At 39.8% G+C, this 19,007-nt stretch overlaps 1 protein-coding gene across 1 annotated transcript; it reads left to right on the forward strand.

Moving 5' to 3' along the window:
* The first annotated feature begins 11,382 nt into the window (after positions 1–11,382).
* On the forward strand, positions 11,383–18,760 carry myl13 (myosin, light chain 13). The gene is made up of 7 exons (XM_036519083.1): positions 11,383–11,639; positions 15,223–15,250; positions 16,724–16,873; positions 17,145–17,318; positions 17,871–17,948; positions 18,373–18,405; positions 18,527–18,760. Exons 1-6 carry the CDS (start codon positions 11,538–11,540, stop codon positions 18,399–18,401), a joined length of 561 nt encoding a protein of 186 aa, XP_036374976.1. The 5' UTR covers positions 11,383–11,537; the 3' UTR covers positions 18,402–18,405; positions 18,527–18,760.
* The last annotated feature ends 247 nt before the right edge of the window (positions 18,761–19,007 follow it).

A 19,007-nucleotide genomic window follows, 5' to 3' on the forward strand; every position in this document is an offset into this window, starting at 1 on the left:
GAGTGTCCTCATCCTTCTACTGTTCGGTCTTTAATATTAATCTGTAACAGAAGTACACTCTGTACGAAAACAATTCACACAGTTATAATGGAGCTCTGGGTGGAACCAGACCACACAAGGGGATGCTACGCAAAACAAGAGAGGAACACAGAGAGGCTGACAGATGTGCTCATCTTGTACCTTTCACTTTCCTCTCACGATTGCTGGTCAGGCAAAGAACGCAGATGGAAACATTTAAGCGACACATAGAAAAAGGCGAAGCAGTAGTCTGAATAGATTGACAAAAGGAACACAGCTCAAGCTCAAATACCACATTTAACCTTAACATTTGCTGTTATACCATGTACATTTTACACAGATAGTTCAATATCAAATTCCCTACCTGTTTTGGAATGTATAGCTTTTTTTTAGTCACTTCTTATTACAACACTTCTGTAAAGTGTTAGAAAACTGATTGCAAGTTCTGAATGCTTTCCAACAAAACTTCCAAATGAAACTTGATGGAATTGAGCTGGGAAGAGGGAAGTATTTTATGTTTCTGTTGATTGACCTCAAAATGAACAATTCAGTGAGTCATTTTGTTCCAGTGTATTTCAACATGCCTTGATGTCGCCTTTTGTGTGGGAGAGAAAACAAAAAGAATGGTCCTTTTTTCAAGTTTGCCACAACAAATACATACAAGCTGTTCTCATTTTCGAGCGTGCCAGACAGTTATGCATGTTTGTTTACATTGTGACACATTATTCAAATCAACTTCATCTTTTGCAATCCATGTTATTTTGGCATACTCTTGGTCAAGGGCATATAAAAAAATTACTTTTTTTTCCTCATATCTAAGTCAGTAACAGCACATGGAATTTTCAGACTCTGATTGACAGCCTACAAGAAATGGGAAATCTGAATTAATGAAAATTTATATATTCGTTTGAGGACAAACTTATTGCCACTTCAGTTGGTACAAAATAAACAAAAGCTTCACACCTTTGCATACAAATGTGACAGCGTGTGTGTCTCTGTATTTTAAATAACAGCCGTTTTTAGAGATACTCTGTCTCTGTTACAAAAGAAAGAAAAATCACTTGATTTCACTTGAAGTTCACAATTTTGTTTCTGAACACAAGTCCTAAAAATTAACGTGCGGTTGATTCACTCATAGTCTATCCCCTGGTGTCTGGTGTAAAGGCAGATCTTTACCAGTTAATCATTATAGATGCCAGCATGCCAATGCAACATAGCCATATTTAGTTATGTACATATTGCCAGCTTACAATAACCACCAGGGGGCAGCCTAAAATCCATATTTACATTATACAGCACCAGCTTTACCTGCTCACACCTACAGCGTAAGGCATGTTGACTGCTTGTTGCATATAGATAAACCTGAATCCTCCTCATTGCTGCTGAAACACTATCATATCAGTTAACCCTTGCTAGTCAATATTATTACTGTCTAGTAGAGGTTTTATTGAAACTGTGGACAAGATTTTCCACCCACCAGATATGATTGATAGAATTGATTTTTCCTGCTACATACATATACAACAAGTCATAACATAACCTACTTTTAGGTTATTCAGGTTACAATACAAACATTAAACTGATCTCTGAACATAATAAAAAAAAAAGATATGACTGAATTGAAATAAAACTATGAGATGTAACATATTTGTCTAGATAGCTACAGCAATGGGGCTCAGTGAGAATAAATGGAGGGCAGAATGTACCTGAAAAGTAACTATGCTTATTAGTCTACAATAGATGTTATGCTACCATAAAAACCACATAAATATATGCATTTATACAGATGGCAGCCGTTTCATTAAAAAAAATGTTCATGGAATAAAAGGTGAAGGCAGCAAATCCATATGGAAAATGAATAACTAATTAAAGGTGAAAATTTCAACTGTGCAATCATTCTTTTAAATTAAATATTCTCTAATGTACATATACAACAATGTCCTCTACAGCAGTTATTTACTAAGCTGAAAAAAAAAAAACTTGTGTGGTTGCCTCCTGGCAGCCAGGTTTGTGATATGGCAACTTTCTATTCTCAGTTTAGATCTGAGCCACTGAACACGTGATTTTGGTGAAACCGGTTACCTCATTAAGGTTAGTAACAGCTAAAAATAGTGCATAATTAAAATATGCACATACTTGCGTACACACTTTATTTTCATTACTGTACAAAACTTTTATATGCCACCATCTGAGAATGCCATTTGAAAACAATATTGTTGCATGTAACATGTCATAAATGGGTTAATTAACTCTCTATGTAGAATTAAGATATGACAATTATTTTATCACAAAAGAATACTGTGGAAGTACTAGGAAGAAATGGAAATTGTGACTGGATGGAAATGGTGAATGCTGGAGGCATTACTGTTCTGAGATCTGCAGAAGGAAAGATGCAAACCACATCTTTATCTGAGTCAAGTCTAAATTCTGACTTTGGGCCCCACATATTGAGCACAGGCCAGAGTGAAGTTTCACTTTAAACAAATCAGTTTCTCATTTGATTGTTGTTTATCATCATGAGAAAAACCTCTGAAAATACTTCCTTTTTCCACTCATCGTTTTTCAGAGATGGAGAGATGGTCATCAAACGCAAATCATCGCATTGTTTATTTTCCTCTCTACTTTTGTTTCGCTGGCCGATTTGTCTGTAAATTGTGTTGTGGCTCCATCAAATGGGCTCAAATCCCCACGCTGGCTCTGCGAGGAGAGCTGTTTACCTTGTGGCCGGGGTGCGGCAGATGTTTTCCTAAATAAAAAGGCTCTTCGGAATGCACAACTCTGTTGCTTCTCAAGAGTTTCAGTGTCTTTTTGAATTGCCACTGCACGTTTGAATCAGTTACAAAGGTAAGAATATATTTTTAATACCAGTATAAAAGAGCCATTTCAACTGGATTAAACTGAGGTGTGCTGAAACTAAAATAAAGGATTATCCACATTATCTAAGGATTAAGAATCAAATGAAACCACACTGTTATCTAGAAAAATAGCATAATTTAATTGTGGCATTTCATCCTTCAGCATAATTGTGGATCCTCAGCTGAGGAAAATATCCATTTATCATTCCCTCACAGGTGAGCATCATTTCAAACAGTCCCCCCTCTACATTTCTTTAACTATTTCCTACATTTTCATATTTATCTCAAACATTATTTCAGAGTTACTCTGGTGTGAAAGAATTAAAATCTAAAACCATCTCTTACAACATAATGATGGAGTGATTTGCAGTCATGCACCATGATTAAATATCTGATTATGTCAAACAAGGTCAGAGTACAGCGTTAGACTATTAACTATTAACAAAGAAACACTGGTGCAACAAACTGAATCATCCAATACAATGTTTCCCTGGTGTGGACTAACTAAATGGCATTCTTCATTTAATATCACACTTTCAGCTTCAATTGGCACATCTCTTAATCTGCATGTGTAGTGCCAGGGGAAATCATCTGTGATTAAAACACTTTAGCATGATGTCTGATGCATACAGTGGGTTTAAATTCACACTCCAGTGAACCTTAACCTGCTCTGAACTGCATTCAGGTGTGCACACTATGACGTATGCATAAAACTTATTATAACACGTTTATGAGAATACAGATATTGTTTAGTGATGGATGTACATAAATGTACATAAAACTTTGCTGGCCCCCTTTTTGGCTTTTGATTTGCATATCATTCATGTTGGACATCAAAGGACTTTATGACTGATCAAACTGAACACCTGGCTATGTCTGGTCTTAACTGATTATCTCGATATACATACATATGAGTTGTTACTGATCATAGATTCTAAAAAGTTAAGGAATTATTTAATAACATTAAATGAAAACAATTATAAGTAAACAAATTAAATAGCTGTACTGGGCTGCTAGTAAAGAGGTAGAGGCAAAATAAATCTCGGCCCATATTTGGACACTAGATTGCATTTTTGCCCATCAGATTTGGTTATTATCATCAGAAAATTTAATAGCAGTTCACTATATCTTGTATAAAAACAGTTTATTATGCAGTTAACAAACAGGATTACAGCTGGCCCCACTTAAAAAAAGAGAACAACCCAGTTTTGCCAGTTTGGATCAAGACCAAGTGTGTTTTGAAACACCTATTGCCTTTATCCTTCAAATATCACTCAACATGAATACTTAACTGAGATTTATGAAAAAACTATTGATAATAACTAATTAAGAGATTGAAGTTAAGTACTGCCTAAATGCAGGGATTTCTCAGATAACACTATCAAATATACTGTGGTTAGAGAAGCCACTTTATAAGTAAAGGTTTGGTCCAAGTTGATTTCAAAAGCACACACTGAGGGAATTGATCGTTTAAATTTTAAAGCGCTGAGGCGAACAGTATGATTTGCTACTGAGATAACTGCTACATTTTTAATGGTCATAAGGCACAGGGTGCTAAAAAAGGCAAATATATGCAAAAAAGAGAAGCTGAGAACTTTATGATTCAAGTACACAGCTTTATTTTTTAACAAACTTTATGCACCTTACCTGCATTTTCAGAACGCATGGTGATTCAGCTATGAGCTTCCTCAGGCAACAATGCCAATGTTAAAAGTAACCCTGCAACTTCAAGGAGAGAATACAAATTGAAATAATGTATAAGAGTTACTCAGCTGCCCTCTTCTTTAGAAAAACTTTCATTAAAAGAAAATATATCATTGATATAGAAAATGTACTTTCCATACAGATGGGTCTGTTATCTTCATGTTCTCTGCTGTTCACACCTTCACATTATAGAAGCTTGTGCTTTAATAAGGACGTTCTGCTTTCAGTGGATCCTCAAAGTCAAAGTCTGTGCTCAACAAGATGCTTTCATTTTAAGATTTTTTTTTTCAGTGATGACCTGGAAACACACCTCCCTCTGAGATCATCGGATTTTCAGATACTAGAATAGATTGACAAATTATTATAATGATATGCAGTCTTGGTGAAATATCATCAAGAGAGTCTTTGAATAAGTGTTGAATAGATTAATCTAGTATTGTACATGTTAGAAGTGCAGTGAGGAGAAAGACAAAGTGACTATGTTTTCTAAGTATTACATAGCTGTAATAAATCAGATGTACCATGCTGTATGAAAGCAGAGTATAATGATAGATACCTTTACAGCTGGCTAAGGCTGAATGACTCTGGTCAGGGGTGGAGGTCTGATTGACTAAATTTCTTTTTAAAATTATGCTTATTGCAATAAATGTGTTCACCTCTAGAATGTTAATCGGCATTCTTCCTAATAGCTGCTGTATGAATCAGTTCTGGGGATTCCGCCAGTGATGTATCATAGTTGGGCCTTTGAACTACAGGAATCTGTCTTATAGACAAGACTGTCATAGATGCTGCAGGATTGGCAGATCAATGCTTGGAGCTCCCTCATGTCCATATGGGTGGTAGTGTCGTGGTAAGTGTGGAAGACTGTAAAAAAAATTTGAGCTTCCTTGCTCTGTTTTCCCAAGGTCAATCTCCTGAGGGTTTGTGTGGGACGCTTGCTCAATTATATATTTAAAGAATCTTGAACGGTGGAAATGTGTGTGCACTCTCTGTGTACTTTGGAGCAATGTGAAGCTGTTCAAATGACATGATGCTGAAATGAGGGATTTCATTGGCTATTCAAAACATCCATATTTATACTTAGAATAAAAGCTTCTTTCAACAATGTTTTTTTTTTGTCTTAGATGAACCAAGCATTGCCAAAGCTCCTCCTAATAAAAATTTTGCAGGACCTGCTCAGTCTGTGTAGAAGAGCTTACTTGCTGCAATCAAGACCTGGCTCCACATTGCAGTGATGCTCACACGTAAAATTTCAGGTCTTTGAAGGGTCAGAAAGGGATGCATGGCTATCAAGTTCTTCCTTGAGCACCACTCTTCAACAGTGACCCTGTACCATAATTCCTTCTGACAGATGTGTCCATTATCATTTTTAGAAGGGCAGTGAAAGTTGTGACATGAAACCTCTGCGTGTCATCACGTCCGTCACGCCGGTCAAGAGATCGTCCAATTGCGTGCGTGCGAAACTCATCTGGCCACGGGGGCGGGTCAGATGTGTTTCAGATGGGGGTCAAACGCGGGACGTGTCATCCACCGCCCCTCCTCTGCCGCCTCCACCTGTTTCGGGCCTCACCTCGCGAGAGCTGTGCAGCAGCTGTCTGCGGCCCGTCACGTCGTTGGGCAGATTTCCCTCCGCTGCCAAAACTGCTCGTCCTGGCAGCATCCGCGCCTCCGTCCCTTTGAAGGTCAGGGTCAATGTCATATCTCTCAGCCGACCAAATGCTCTAAGATCAATTTAAAACAAATGCGCTATTGCAGAAGTTTCCTGGTGGATGAGCACGTACAGACATGCTCTGCTGCTGCCTTGCTGCTTACAAAAAGTTCAACCACATGGCTCCAATGGGAATTACATTGACAGTCGTGCTGCTTTGTACATTCACTGCATGTCATTGGTGTGATTAAATTACATGTGTTGTATTTTTTTTTTTTTTCAACTGGTCTGCAGCCGTTGTAATTGATTTCAAACGGGGTGTCTGTGAAGGTCACGGCAAAACAATTGGTCCTATAAATCAGCTGGCCTCCTTCCACGGTACATACCAAGTTCACAACGGGCTGCAACCAAAATAGTTAACTGAACAGGTCTGGCGTGTCTTACGAGCCTCCCATTTTGGTGCTTGTGACGCCAATGGCCTGTCAGTGGCCATCACCTGATATAGTCTTTGGAGAGGCATTTGTGGCACAGAAGGCTGGAGCCATTCGCTCACTGACAGACAAACCGTTTTTTTTTTTTTTTTTTTCCTGACTGAGTCTCTGAACAGTTCTTAAGAGGAGCCTGTGTGTTTGAAGGGAATGTCAAAAGTGTGTTTACTGAGCAAGCAGAGGCGGGAAATGTTGCCACCCTCAGAAAGCACCGCGTTTATTTACGGAATTGTAAATATTCAGGAGGATCCTGGCAGAAAAAAACCTGCCCTGGAAGATGTCGATTAGTCGTTTTTTTTAAATAAAAAATCATCACATTTTTATTTGCTAGGGAGACAGTCTTACCCTTATCCTGAGTGATTTAAATAGGTTTCTCTGGACATATTATCTATTTAATCAGCAAGAAAATCAGTTAAACAACTCAGGTGTGGTTCCATACCTTGCTCAAGGGTACAGCAGCAGTCACTGACACTGAACTTGAACCTTAAACCATCTAGTTACAGGACCCAAATTTCTGACCATCACAGCATACTACATACTGTCCCCTCCTTCCAAAAGCTCCTTCTAAGCAGCCACCTTTTTTTACTCGACACCCCAAAAGCGGCACTCCAGTTCCTTTCTTCTCTTATAAACCTTTCTTGAATTGCTGTTTTGTGTGCTGTGCAGAGGTTGAAAGGAAAGCCACCGCTACTAGCCATTTTGCTGCCATTAGCTCCCATTTTCCTGTCATTCAGCCATTACCACCTGTTCAGGATAATCTCGATCCAATGTGCCTCCCAGCTCAAATGAATCCAATTATACCTCGAATTAGTATCAGTCAGCACAGTTTCACACAGTGATATCCAAAGCCTGGCTTTAATGTTGTAATGTTTAACATCCTTATGATCCTGCCATTAAAGTCTGTCAATTTAACATTTATGAAAGCTTGCAATCTAACATCTCTCCAGATCAGTCCAAACAAGCTGTCAGTCAAGATGTAAGCAGTGCTTTGTCAAGAGGAATTAAAACTTACCACACAAGCCATGCTACATTTTGTTGGCTCAAATATAACCTAAAAATGGCAGGATTTTAAATTAGGAAAATTGCACAAAAAAAATAAAAATAACTGTAAACTGGCTCGCAAGTTTGCTCATTTGATCTGTGCTCACTGATACACTGATACCGATTTTTTTTTTTTTTTTTTTTTTTTTTTGGTCATAAAAAACTGAAAAGTATAAATGACAGTCTGTGCAATGACAGTCTCTGCAAGCATTTGGAGATAACTTTAGCACAGGGATTTTTCCAAAAAAAATTCCATCTCTGGCAGAGAGTATAAATGTTTTTTTCCTATATTTAAAACATTTCAAGACTCAGCATAGTCAAGTTGTTTTCATTTTCTCTTGGAGGTTTTTTTTTTTTAAATTTATTTAGGTTTATCTCAAATAGAAATTTTCTCAAGACTCAGACTTGAGATTAATCCTCTGTCCTTAAACTAAAACAATCTACCACAGTCTGTTTAGATTAAACTCTTTGCGCTTCTTAGAGGGGTCTCCTCATTACTGGGAATTGCATTATTCGAGAGTATATGTAGATTCATAACAAAACTGACCTTCTAAGAACAAATGCAGTTTTACTCACGCTGTGCAGTGACTTTTTTTCAAGTTACTTTTTTCAGTGCATCTGTGATTCCTTGAGTCATATGCTTGGAGAGTGCAAAGGCCTGTGCTCTGGGCTGACCGGTATCCGATGCATCTTTTCACTCAAGGGAGCTTCCTCATGAGATTTCTTCAGTTCTCAAGGGTGATGGAGTGTGACGACTTTGCAGGCTTTGGAGTCTTTGAATTCCATTTTTTTTATCCAGGGTTCCTGCTCCTTCATCCATTCTACATTCATTTTGGTGGAAACTTTGGGGGTCAGGCTTCTTGCTCTTTGCTATGCAATGAGCTCTTAGTCAACTTGCAACTTTTAAGGCCAGACTCACAACCCACCTTCTCATCTCTGCTTTCATGTAGCTTTTATCAGCTCATGTTGTTAAATCTCCTGCGTTTAGTTTATTTTGCTTCACACCTCCTCACTTCATTTTGTCTTTAACTCTATGGCTGCCCTCTATCATTTGCTTTGATTGCATTTTGATTGCGTTCTGCTTTGCTCCTAAATATCATGTTAGTAGTTTTTTTTTTTTTTTGCTTTTTTCCCCACAAAGCACTTTCAGATCCCTGTATATGAAAACTATTATGTGAATTAGATTTCGTTCTTCTTGTTCTTAAAGCTTGAAGGTTCTACCAGCTGCAACTATATGACCTCCATCCTACTTGGGTGTACGTCCTATATATTTTCAGCTGCTGTCAGCCAGATATCAAGCAGAGAGCAAGGTGTCAACTCATGGAGTATAATTAATGCTGTTCAGAAAGAACTGCTGCTTTTCTGTACTCTTATATTGGATATAACATGCTAGCACAGTAGTGTATGTGAAACAAATACAAGAAAATAAGGCTTTAAATGGACCTCAGTTCTACAAATTTTCCAATATTCTGAACAATACAAACACTGTTTCTCCACAGCATTCATTGCTATTTTTGTATAATACTTCACTAAGTAGATGGTAATGATTTTAAAGACACTATATATATATATATATATATATACTTACAAATTGACTGTAATAGAGGGTGTGTACATGTTAGCTCCCATTTGATTTACAGAATCCACATTCACCTTCGTCATGTCATCGCTACAAGCACTCCTTACATTGATGGAGACCTTGGGGAGGCAGACGTGTTCCCACTAAAATACCAGGACTGTCGAAAGTGCATAGGGACCTGTTCATGCTGACAGCAAGAATGCTAGGGTCAAGGGTGGGTAGACACTGTGCTCTGGGTGCCTACTTTGTGTCTTACAAATCTATTACATACAAAGAGGTTCAACCCAGGACATCCTGGATCAGTGAGTATTTCTGAGAGTGTGCATCTGATACACATGATAATCTGAGCATGGCATTTCCAGGAGAGTGCATCACAGTCCCAAATCAGTGTACTTATCATATCTGCACCTTGTCAGGTGCAAGCATTGTTAGATACTAATAGAGGACAGAAAAATGTTCTGTGGAGCAATGGACCCCATCAATATTGTTGGCTCTGATTGTCTTAAATGAAGCACCCTGAAGCACTGCATATACATATCCCATATGTTGTGTATTTGAAATGGTCTTCAATAAAATTATCATTATATTTTATAATTATATTTTACTATCATTGTTTTATTATTAAGAGAGCCATTAAAAAAGATATCCCAAATTCCATTTATGTCTGCGTGCAATGTACTTTAATAAAGAAAATTGATTGAAATTGACTGAAATTTCTCATAAAAAGCACTACTATATGTCTGGGGGTGGGTTGAAGCGTGTGTGTTTGTGTGTGGGGAGCTGGTGGCAGGCTTGTTGGATACTTTGCTGGTTCCACAAATTCCATTTGCTGCATTTACATAATCAAGGCCTTGCCATCTCGCATCAATGCCCCAGATCACCGTCTTTTGAGACTCAAAACAGCCTGCACATTATTTTTGCACAGTATTTTTCAAAAACATTTATTGGCTGTTCGAGCATTACATAAATCATGTGCACCGTCCTCATCATCATTTGTGATTACAGGGCACAATAAAAGCCTAGCAAAAGAACTGTGAAATTCCAAATTGTAAATGAATACAGGCGAGCTACAATGCTCACATTCCTTTGGGACTCAGTGTGGCATCAGTGCCTCTCATAAGCCAAACCCCGATCCCTCTTTTTAGCACAGGAATGCAAATCAATGGTTAGTTCTAGAAAAAGAAAAAAAAAAGAAAACACTCACACACACTGAACTGCAACATGTAGGCTGTAGAGGGGGAAAAAAAACGTACGGTTCTGTACATTTGGCTTCCAACCTGGAACAGGCTGTTCCTAGAAACTGCCACAGAAGGTAAACCACTTAAGGGGTGGATTATATGTTTTACCACTCGGGCATGGTATTCTGCGAGATTTAGCCAGTAAGCCTCCATGTCAATGGTCCAATCAAAATGTGATTTTGCAGAGGACTTGAATGTAGGAAAATTATACATATCTGCCTTAGCCACTGTCACTGTCAAGGGACTCACTGCTTGTCTGCAATAAAGCTCAACCATCCAGTCGGAGGTATTTTATTACAGAATATAAGACACTGCTTAACATTATGAACCCACCTGTCTAACAGCACATTAGTTCAGTTGGCCCGATTTAGCTGGATTCCAACAAGTCTGCATCATGGTGCAATAACATCTGAAATGTACTGTACTTTTTCTTACATTCTCAATGCTGTCCAATTTGATTATTTTAGTCCTTTTTTACTTTTATTGCTGTCATTTGTAATTTTCTGGCATGTGGTCACCATGGTCACCTTTGTAATAGTTTTGCTGTTTGTGGTGGGGTATCTGCATTGTGTTCTGTGGGATTTCTCCTCTTAAGGGTTTCGTGGTTTCTGGCAGTGCCTGATGTTGGATCATGATAACATCAGCCTGCAGAAAAGGTGTTCTCTAGGCTCAAGTGCGGGGACGGTCCAAGTTTGGGATTCTCACCCAAATTAGCCTCCCTGCCGTCCTGTCGAGGAGCATTCGGAGCTCGTCTGTGAACGGTCGTCTTAAATAGCAGCACAAACCAATGCCCTTTTTTAGCCGCCTCCCTATTGTGAATGCCGTCCTGGGACACAGGGGGGTGTGAAGGACAACTGGGGACACTGAATAAAGGGCCTGCCGCTGCCAAAGACCCCGACCCAGTCTGCTTGAGCCTCTCAAGTGTCACTTCCCCTTTCTGGCAAGCAGCGTCCCCCGCAGGTCTCCATGGCACCCAAGAAGAAGGAAGAGCCCAAACCAGCTCCTCCTCCCAAGCCTCCATCGCCCGAGCCCCCCAAGGAGCCTGAATTTGACCCCAAAGCCATACAGGTACCGAACGACTTCTGAGTCTCCACCCGCGCTTTCTTTTGTTACCACTGACACAGGTCCTATAGAAGCATTTATCTGGTGATACCTTATCTCACTCTCAGTAAGCAAGATGCTCCTTGTATCTTTAAGTGCTTTTTGTATCATCAGAAATAACACAGATCTTCAGACACTTGTTGTTTTTATGTTGCTTTTAACAGAGGTGCAGGTACAGAGATTATCATCTCACACATACAGAGAGTGGCATGACATGACAAGGATCCTGAACTTTCCTTGAGCTTCTCAGATAAAACTTAACACCTGCTGCTTGGGGGAAAAAAATCTATCCTCAGTTATGGTCTCTTTTATTGAATTACCGAGGGACAAAAGTGACCTATTTTGGCTTGGGGACTAATTTAGTCTGATCTCAGCCTTTGGTCTTCACCGCTTGATAGTCTTAGCGTACCGTCTTGATGCTGTAATTAGAAATACCATGTGACTCCCGCTTGGTGGCCCACATAAAGAGCCATTCTGCTGGTAAACATTTTAGAAAAGTGTCTCTGCAGATAAAGATGGATTACAGAATAACATCATGTGGTGTTTTGACATTTAAAACACAAAGCATGACATGTCGTATTAGCTGATATCCTCTTATTTATGCACCAAATTTAGTTATTTTAGGTACTCTGTTAAAATATATTAGTTCAGATAATAGCACCCCGATTTTTTACTTTCCTTTTTTTTTCCAAAAAACACCATGTTGTTGTAAGAAGGACCAGAATAGCATCTTTAGTAAAACAGTTTGGTCAACTCTACTCAGCAATACAGCACATGTCCACCGTTTGTCTTGGCGAAATGGATATTTTACTACACAAGTTTTCTTTTTATGGTGAAGCTACAAAAATACCCAATACTTAATGTTTAAAAGGGTCCACATAAGAGAAGACCAAATATAATCAAGAACCTTCTGGCAGTTTTTTTTTGTCCACAGACTTTTCCACGGACTGGAACTTCCTTGGAAAAGAGGATATCCGTACAAATTACAATAACGTGAGGCTAAACCCACATAATATGATTCTCATTATGGTCAAATACTGTGGACCACCCAGTCTAAGGATTGCCTCCTGCAGAAAACTCCAAAGCTTAAACCTTAAAGCCCACAGACCCATTCACATCCATATGCTTTCAGCCACTTCCATTTGAAATGCACGGCGTCTGTATGAGAAGTTTTATGTTTATATTGTATTAATGTTTCAAAGCCCACTGAAAGACCTATATAAATAGTTGGAACAGATGTTCTTTGGATGTGATAGCAGTTTGTCTCGAATTAATTTTTCTTCGGTATAACCTTGTTCACGTGGGTGGTATGAATGCTCAGACCTTATGGGGACATTAAACTTTAGTATACACCTACACTATGAATATAATTACTAAAGCAGCACACACATTAATACAGGTTAGGATTCTGCATTCAGTACAATACGATTAGACAATGCTAATCATTTCCATTTTGTTTGATATTAAAAATGCTAGTGCAGATAGTTAAAGGAGATTTCCAGCTAAAAATGCAGGGTAAAATTTGCTTTACCCCTGCAACGAGCCAAGCTGTCTCAGAGAGATGCAAGGAGGTCCACTGAAGTGCTTCATTTCTGGACTTAAATGTCAGTATTGTTTCATGAATGAAATAACACCACCTGTTCCTCAAGTAAGGAACAACCCGTGCTTATTTACTTTTTTGCTGGAATTCCCTTTAAAACTGAACTTGATCCTTCAGCTGTGCCATGGCGACACTCCGCTCGTAAACTCTTCCATCGGTGTTGCAAGTAAAGCCACTTAATCAAGCAGCGCTTGTAACCCTGAACGACACACGCACCGATAAGACAACCAAAGTTAGTGTTAAGTACGGGCATAAAAAGCACAGGGTTAATGGCACACCCCGCTCAGCCGCTCGTCTGAAGGTCAGCCATAAATCGCCTCTGACAAGGCCCCTTGACAATAGCGGAGCCACGAGGTGACCGGGGTGATTTCAATTACCAGCGTGCAACTGGAGCTCAAAGAATTTCAAGACTGCTTGGACATCTGCTGGGAGAGCACCCGACAGACCATGGGGGGAGCACACACAGAAAGGTCAGGCACACACTACGCAGGGAGTCGGCTTAACTAGCTGCCCTTGTCTAGCGATGTTCACTCGTCCCATTGATTACTATATACCGAACACCCTCTTAACGGATTGGCTGTTCCCGTCGCACCTGAGAAACAAAGTACAGGGATTAGGGCACAGGGAACGTTCCCGGTTGAATGTTAGAAATCACTTCACAAGTTAGCCACACCTGATTTCATGGGAACCTGGTGCATGCAACCAAACACTTTCCCTGGGGTTGATGTTTAAATAGCTGTTGACTTTTCCAGAAAACTTCTCATTAATTTCAAGTTTTAATTTGGCGTGTGTGTTACAGTTAATGATATTTTTCAGCGCACATGCCATTTCAGAAGTTGGGGTTATGTGCTACTCTGGTCTACTGCAATTAGCAGTTTCACTGAAAATGAGTCAGTTCTTTCAAGTTTTAGAAATTAAAAAAAGAAAATTGTTTGTTTGTAGCTCATGTGAACATTTTTCTATCAGAGCTTCAACCACCAAATGACAATGACAAGTGCCACAAAGGTGGTTTTGATGGTTCACAAAATCCAATTTTAAGTTTTCCCTGAAGATAATTTCTCTCTGTGTGTCTTCAGAGGGAAGGCTTGGAGTAAGAGGATTCATATATTTCAAAAACAAATTTAAAATACGTTTATGCACAACTTTTCCGTTCATGATAATGTTCACTGACACTTCTAGTGTGTGTAATTGTTTCTCAATATGGCTTTGCCTCAGCTGGAGATAAGGTGCACACTAGAATTTAATTTAAATTTAAAGAAAATCAGAGAAGGGAAAACAGAACCTCAGTACAAAATACAACGAGGGACTTCACCCTGCTAAACGGTTGACTGTTTCCCAAACTGATAACTCTAAGAAAGTGAAAATTTCTGTGGTCAAAATGAGGTACCCTTCAGAGATAAGACCGCTATGTCAAACAGATAATATTTAGATAACAAAGGATACTCAAATAACAAACTTGGGGTCACATGGTGTGGTTTGCCAAACTTAAAGTTGACTGTACATTTCGCAAACAGGATCCAATCAAAGCCGGCAAGTCATCTTAAGGGTTGCAACATTTAATCAAATACAAATAATCCATCAAAAATGATTCATCTTATTAAATACCATTTCTGAGCAGTAGAGAACTACAGTGCAGGAAACCAGAGCTTGTAGCCAATGACGGCGATTGTTTCTTGAGTGACTAACACCATAGATTGCATCTGATTGGTCAGCAGCCAGGACAAATTAACAGCACATTGCCTTTAAACGACTTGGCAGTTTTGACTGAATCCAAACCTTTGTGCAAAACCAAACTACATGTAGTATCATTGTCACAAATTAGATCCTTGTAAGAGCTCTTCAAAGTCCCTCTGAATCCCATAAATGTGCTGTTCAAACAAAGCACTATTCGTAACCTATTCACTTTTATAGCCATGATTAACACTTTCTTTCTTTTTTTTTATCTTGCAGATTGAATTCACAGCTGAACAGATTGAAGGTAAATCTGAATTTGAAAATTTCACTTATTTTTTAAATTGGGAGTTTATACATTTAAATAGCTGGCTATAAATATTGGCAACTGAAATTTCCATGTACTTCAAATTAACTCATTCATGGAACCTGCAGTACTTTCATTTAACAAATTTAACATGATAGGATTCACTTATACAGCTCCTTTATGACACTAGAATAGTCTAGGTGAAAAACTCTGCTTGGGAGTAAGGGAGTGCTAAATTCCTTCTGTGTTCTTACTGGAAACAATTCTTGCATTGCAATTGTGCATTGTGTAATATCAGACATTTACAGCTACCAAAGGTGTGTTTATAAATAGCCTTAAGCTCATCTCCATGCAGCCTCAAACCCATGACTCTCAGAAAGCATGCCGGAACATTCTCGTGATGCATAGTTCAAACTTGCCTGGGCCCGTGTGTGCATTGATACATTAATAATCCTTCACATGGTGATCATTGTCCACATACACATGTCAGTGTCATGGACGTTAAATATAGTTTCATTCTTAGAGGAGAAGTGATATTCTTTTGCAGAAATAGACAGGCAGCTGCTGAACTGTAGTTGGTGGCAGGGAGCGTTCAACACCCATGACATCCTTTATGGTTTTCAAATTTATAGACTTTGCTTTCCTTTTCATGAGAGTGGTTGAAAGAGAGCACTGAGGGCATCTTGACGGGACAGCTGGTGCAGAGATGGCTTAATAATTCATGCAGTCTGAATAAGTCATAGCCGACGCCTTTGCTTAGTAGATGTTTTATGAAACAATATAAAAATTCAGTAAAACCACTTTAAGATACGAACACAAATGCAAGGGATGAAGCATAGATGGTAGTGTTGGAAAGCTGAAAGTTGATATGAAAGGTGTTTGCAGCTGGATGGGAAATATTGAGGCATTTCCTTGACCATCATGTTTTGTCATAAGAAATCTGTGCATATTTGTAAGCATGCATGATGGAGCCTCCAAAAAACAGGTAACTTAGGTACATTAGATGCAAAAGATCATCAAATTTCTCATAAGAAATTTAGAGCACTGGGTATCTGGAACGAACATTGCTATAATAGAACAGTGGCATGCTGTGTCACTGATAAGATTCCGCAGGTGACACTGCATCAATTTCCTGTCATGAGAAAATTACATTAGTATTGAGGAGAGCAGAACAGGGATTTTAGTTGATTGTATTGTACCGGCTATGATTGTGAAATAGTCAGTAAACAAGCTCAAGGGAGCAAGCAGTAACTGTCTGATGATTAGATGCTGCTGGCATGTCCCCCTCAATGTCTACCTTCCCGCCCCCTGCCCCTTTTGCAATGTCCGCTTGTTCTCCGTGTGCCGGCGGCCTTCTACCAGTGGTGATATTCCTCAAGCAGCATCCTGGCAGCGTCCTTTCAGGGTGACTCGGGTGCTGTTTTGAAAGCAAGGGACGCGAAAGTGACACACCCATTCTCGGTCTGTCATCAGATTTCAAGGATGCTTTCCAGCTGTTTGACAGAACACCGACCAACGAGATGAAGATCACGTACGCCCAGTGCGGCGACCTGATCCGGGCCCTCGGTCAGAACCCGACCAACGCCGAGGTCATGCACGTCTTGGGCAAGCCAAAGGCTGAGGGTGAGTCCGTGCGGCAGCTCGTTTTGTTTTCAGACTCGTTAGCTCAGTGCTGGCCTTGGATAGAAATGGGAGGTTAAAATGTCAGTGTTAACACGCTTGAGTAAAACCTCTCCCCTAATGGATGTGTTTGTGTCTTCACACTGTCCATTTTTAGTTCTTTTCTATACGTTTCATGTTCTTAGTATCAATATCGCATTGTCATCATATTATCAGATTTCGGTAATTATGAATTGCAAATAATAATGGTTTTAAATTTGCGTCATTTTGACAGACATGCAAGTCAAGATGCTCGACTTCGAAACTTTCCTGCCCATGCACCAGCACATCTGCAAGGCGAAGGACCGCGGCACATTTGAGGACTTTGTTGAGGGCCTGAGGGTGTTTGACAAGGAGGGGAACGGCACAGTCATGGGGGCCGAGCTGAGGCACGTTCTGGCCACACTGGGTAAGACCAAAGTCGATCGCGCATGCTCCATGCAAGCTGGAAAATAATGCACTCTATTAGAATGATTAAAAGGGATTCGGTGGCCACTGACGCAGATGGTCACGGATTGTCACACCAGCGGCTACAGATGGTACCGACCGCCAATCAGTTCTCTGCTGACACTTACACAGACAGGGTTAATTGCTCTGCTTTGACAGGAATCTTTACACATGGAGCTGCTTTGCAGTGCACCAATTGACTTAATTAGTCAATGTTTTGATGCAAGAGAAATTTGTAGTCAGTGAACCTTAGAGCACCTGAAGCGTGAGGAATTGTGGATTAGCTGTGTTTTTTCCATGTTGAGTTCTGATGTTAAACGCCTGTCAGGAGGTAGGGCTGTGGGACGATGTGCACGACTCCGGGACCGTAGACAGGCGCCAGGTGCACGCTCCAGGGTTGAACTCTCAGCGAGCTAAACGGAGAAAGCGATGCATACAAGATGGGGTGGACTGATCAAAGCTCAGGGCTTCACAGACGTTTAAGTTCACGCGTGGCTTGATGTCTCCGGAACAGGTGAGAAGATGAAAGAAGATGAGGTCGAGCAGCTCATGGCTGGGCAGGAGGACGCCAACGGCTGCATAAACTACGAAGGTCGGCATTATCCTCACGCCGTCCCGTATCTCATAAATATGACGCTACTACCTTTGTATTTTTGGATTTGTTTCTCATTCTTGAAAATGACACATGTTAAATGCGTTTGCTTTTAAGAAGTCCAACCATTTCAAAGCTCTGCATCATGACACGGTTTCAGCAGCATCACTTCAACATCACTTGTAAATGAGCCGAAAAAAAAGTCACAGAATAAAGTGACAAGAGGCTAAAATCATGCTGTAATCATAGAGTGGAAGGTAACAATGAGGCACGGGAAAGGCGCCCGCTGCTATTGAACTAGAGAAAGCTGGCGCTCAGCGTAGGGCTTCGTGAATTATGCTTCCCGCGGTTCTGTTGAAAGTGGTAGGTTATCAACACCTGCCATGCTTAATCCGATTCGCTCTCTGTCTGTTTCTCTCCACAGCTTTTGTAAAACACATCATGGCAGGGTAAACAGGTGAGTTGCATGAACTGCATCTTGTCAGCGTGTGGCCCAGCAGCTCCCCTTGAAATAAATATTGAGCTAAAATGATTTGACTTGTTTTTTTTTTTTCTTTTTTTTTGCCTCCACTCCATAGGGATCCAACCGTCTATTGACTGGAAGCTGTCCTCATTTTTTTAAATGCTACCCTTCATTTTCACTGAGAGCATCCTCCTTTTGCAGTCTGCTGGGAAATACTGCAAAGCACCACTCCAGCCACCGTTTTTATATCACTCCCCATCATGTTGCCCTGAAACAATCACTGTGCGACACCAATGTTTCTTCTTACATTGTGGAACAAACATTTTAATAAAGCAGAACGACACGTGAACAGTCTCTTTCTCATCATTTTAGGGTCCCTGTTATTGACAGTGGCATCATGTAATTTTCAGAGAATATACAGTATGTTGCCAATCTGTTGTCAACTGGCTGTTGTGCTTAAAACATTTAGACATTTGGTGCATAGACTTTCAACTACATACTCACAAAAGTGAAGAGAAATATGACTATAAATATATGTATTCTAAGAAGCTTTCTTTTCCATTTTTGCTAGTTGATTACAGATCTCTAATCACATT

The sequence above is a fragment of the Megalops cyprinoides genome, chromosome 24, assembly GCF_013368585.1.
Source record: "Megalops cyprinoides isolate fMegCyp1 chromosome 24, fMegCyp1.pri, whole genome shotgun sequence".
Classification (NCBI taxonomy): Eukaryota; Metazoa; Chordata; class Actinopteri; order Elopiformes; family Megalopidae; genus Megalops; species Megalops cyprinoides.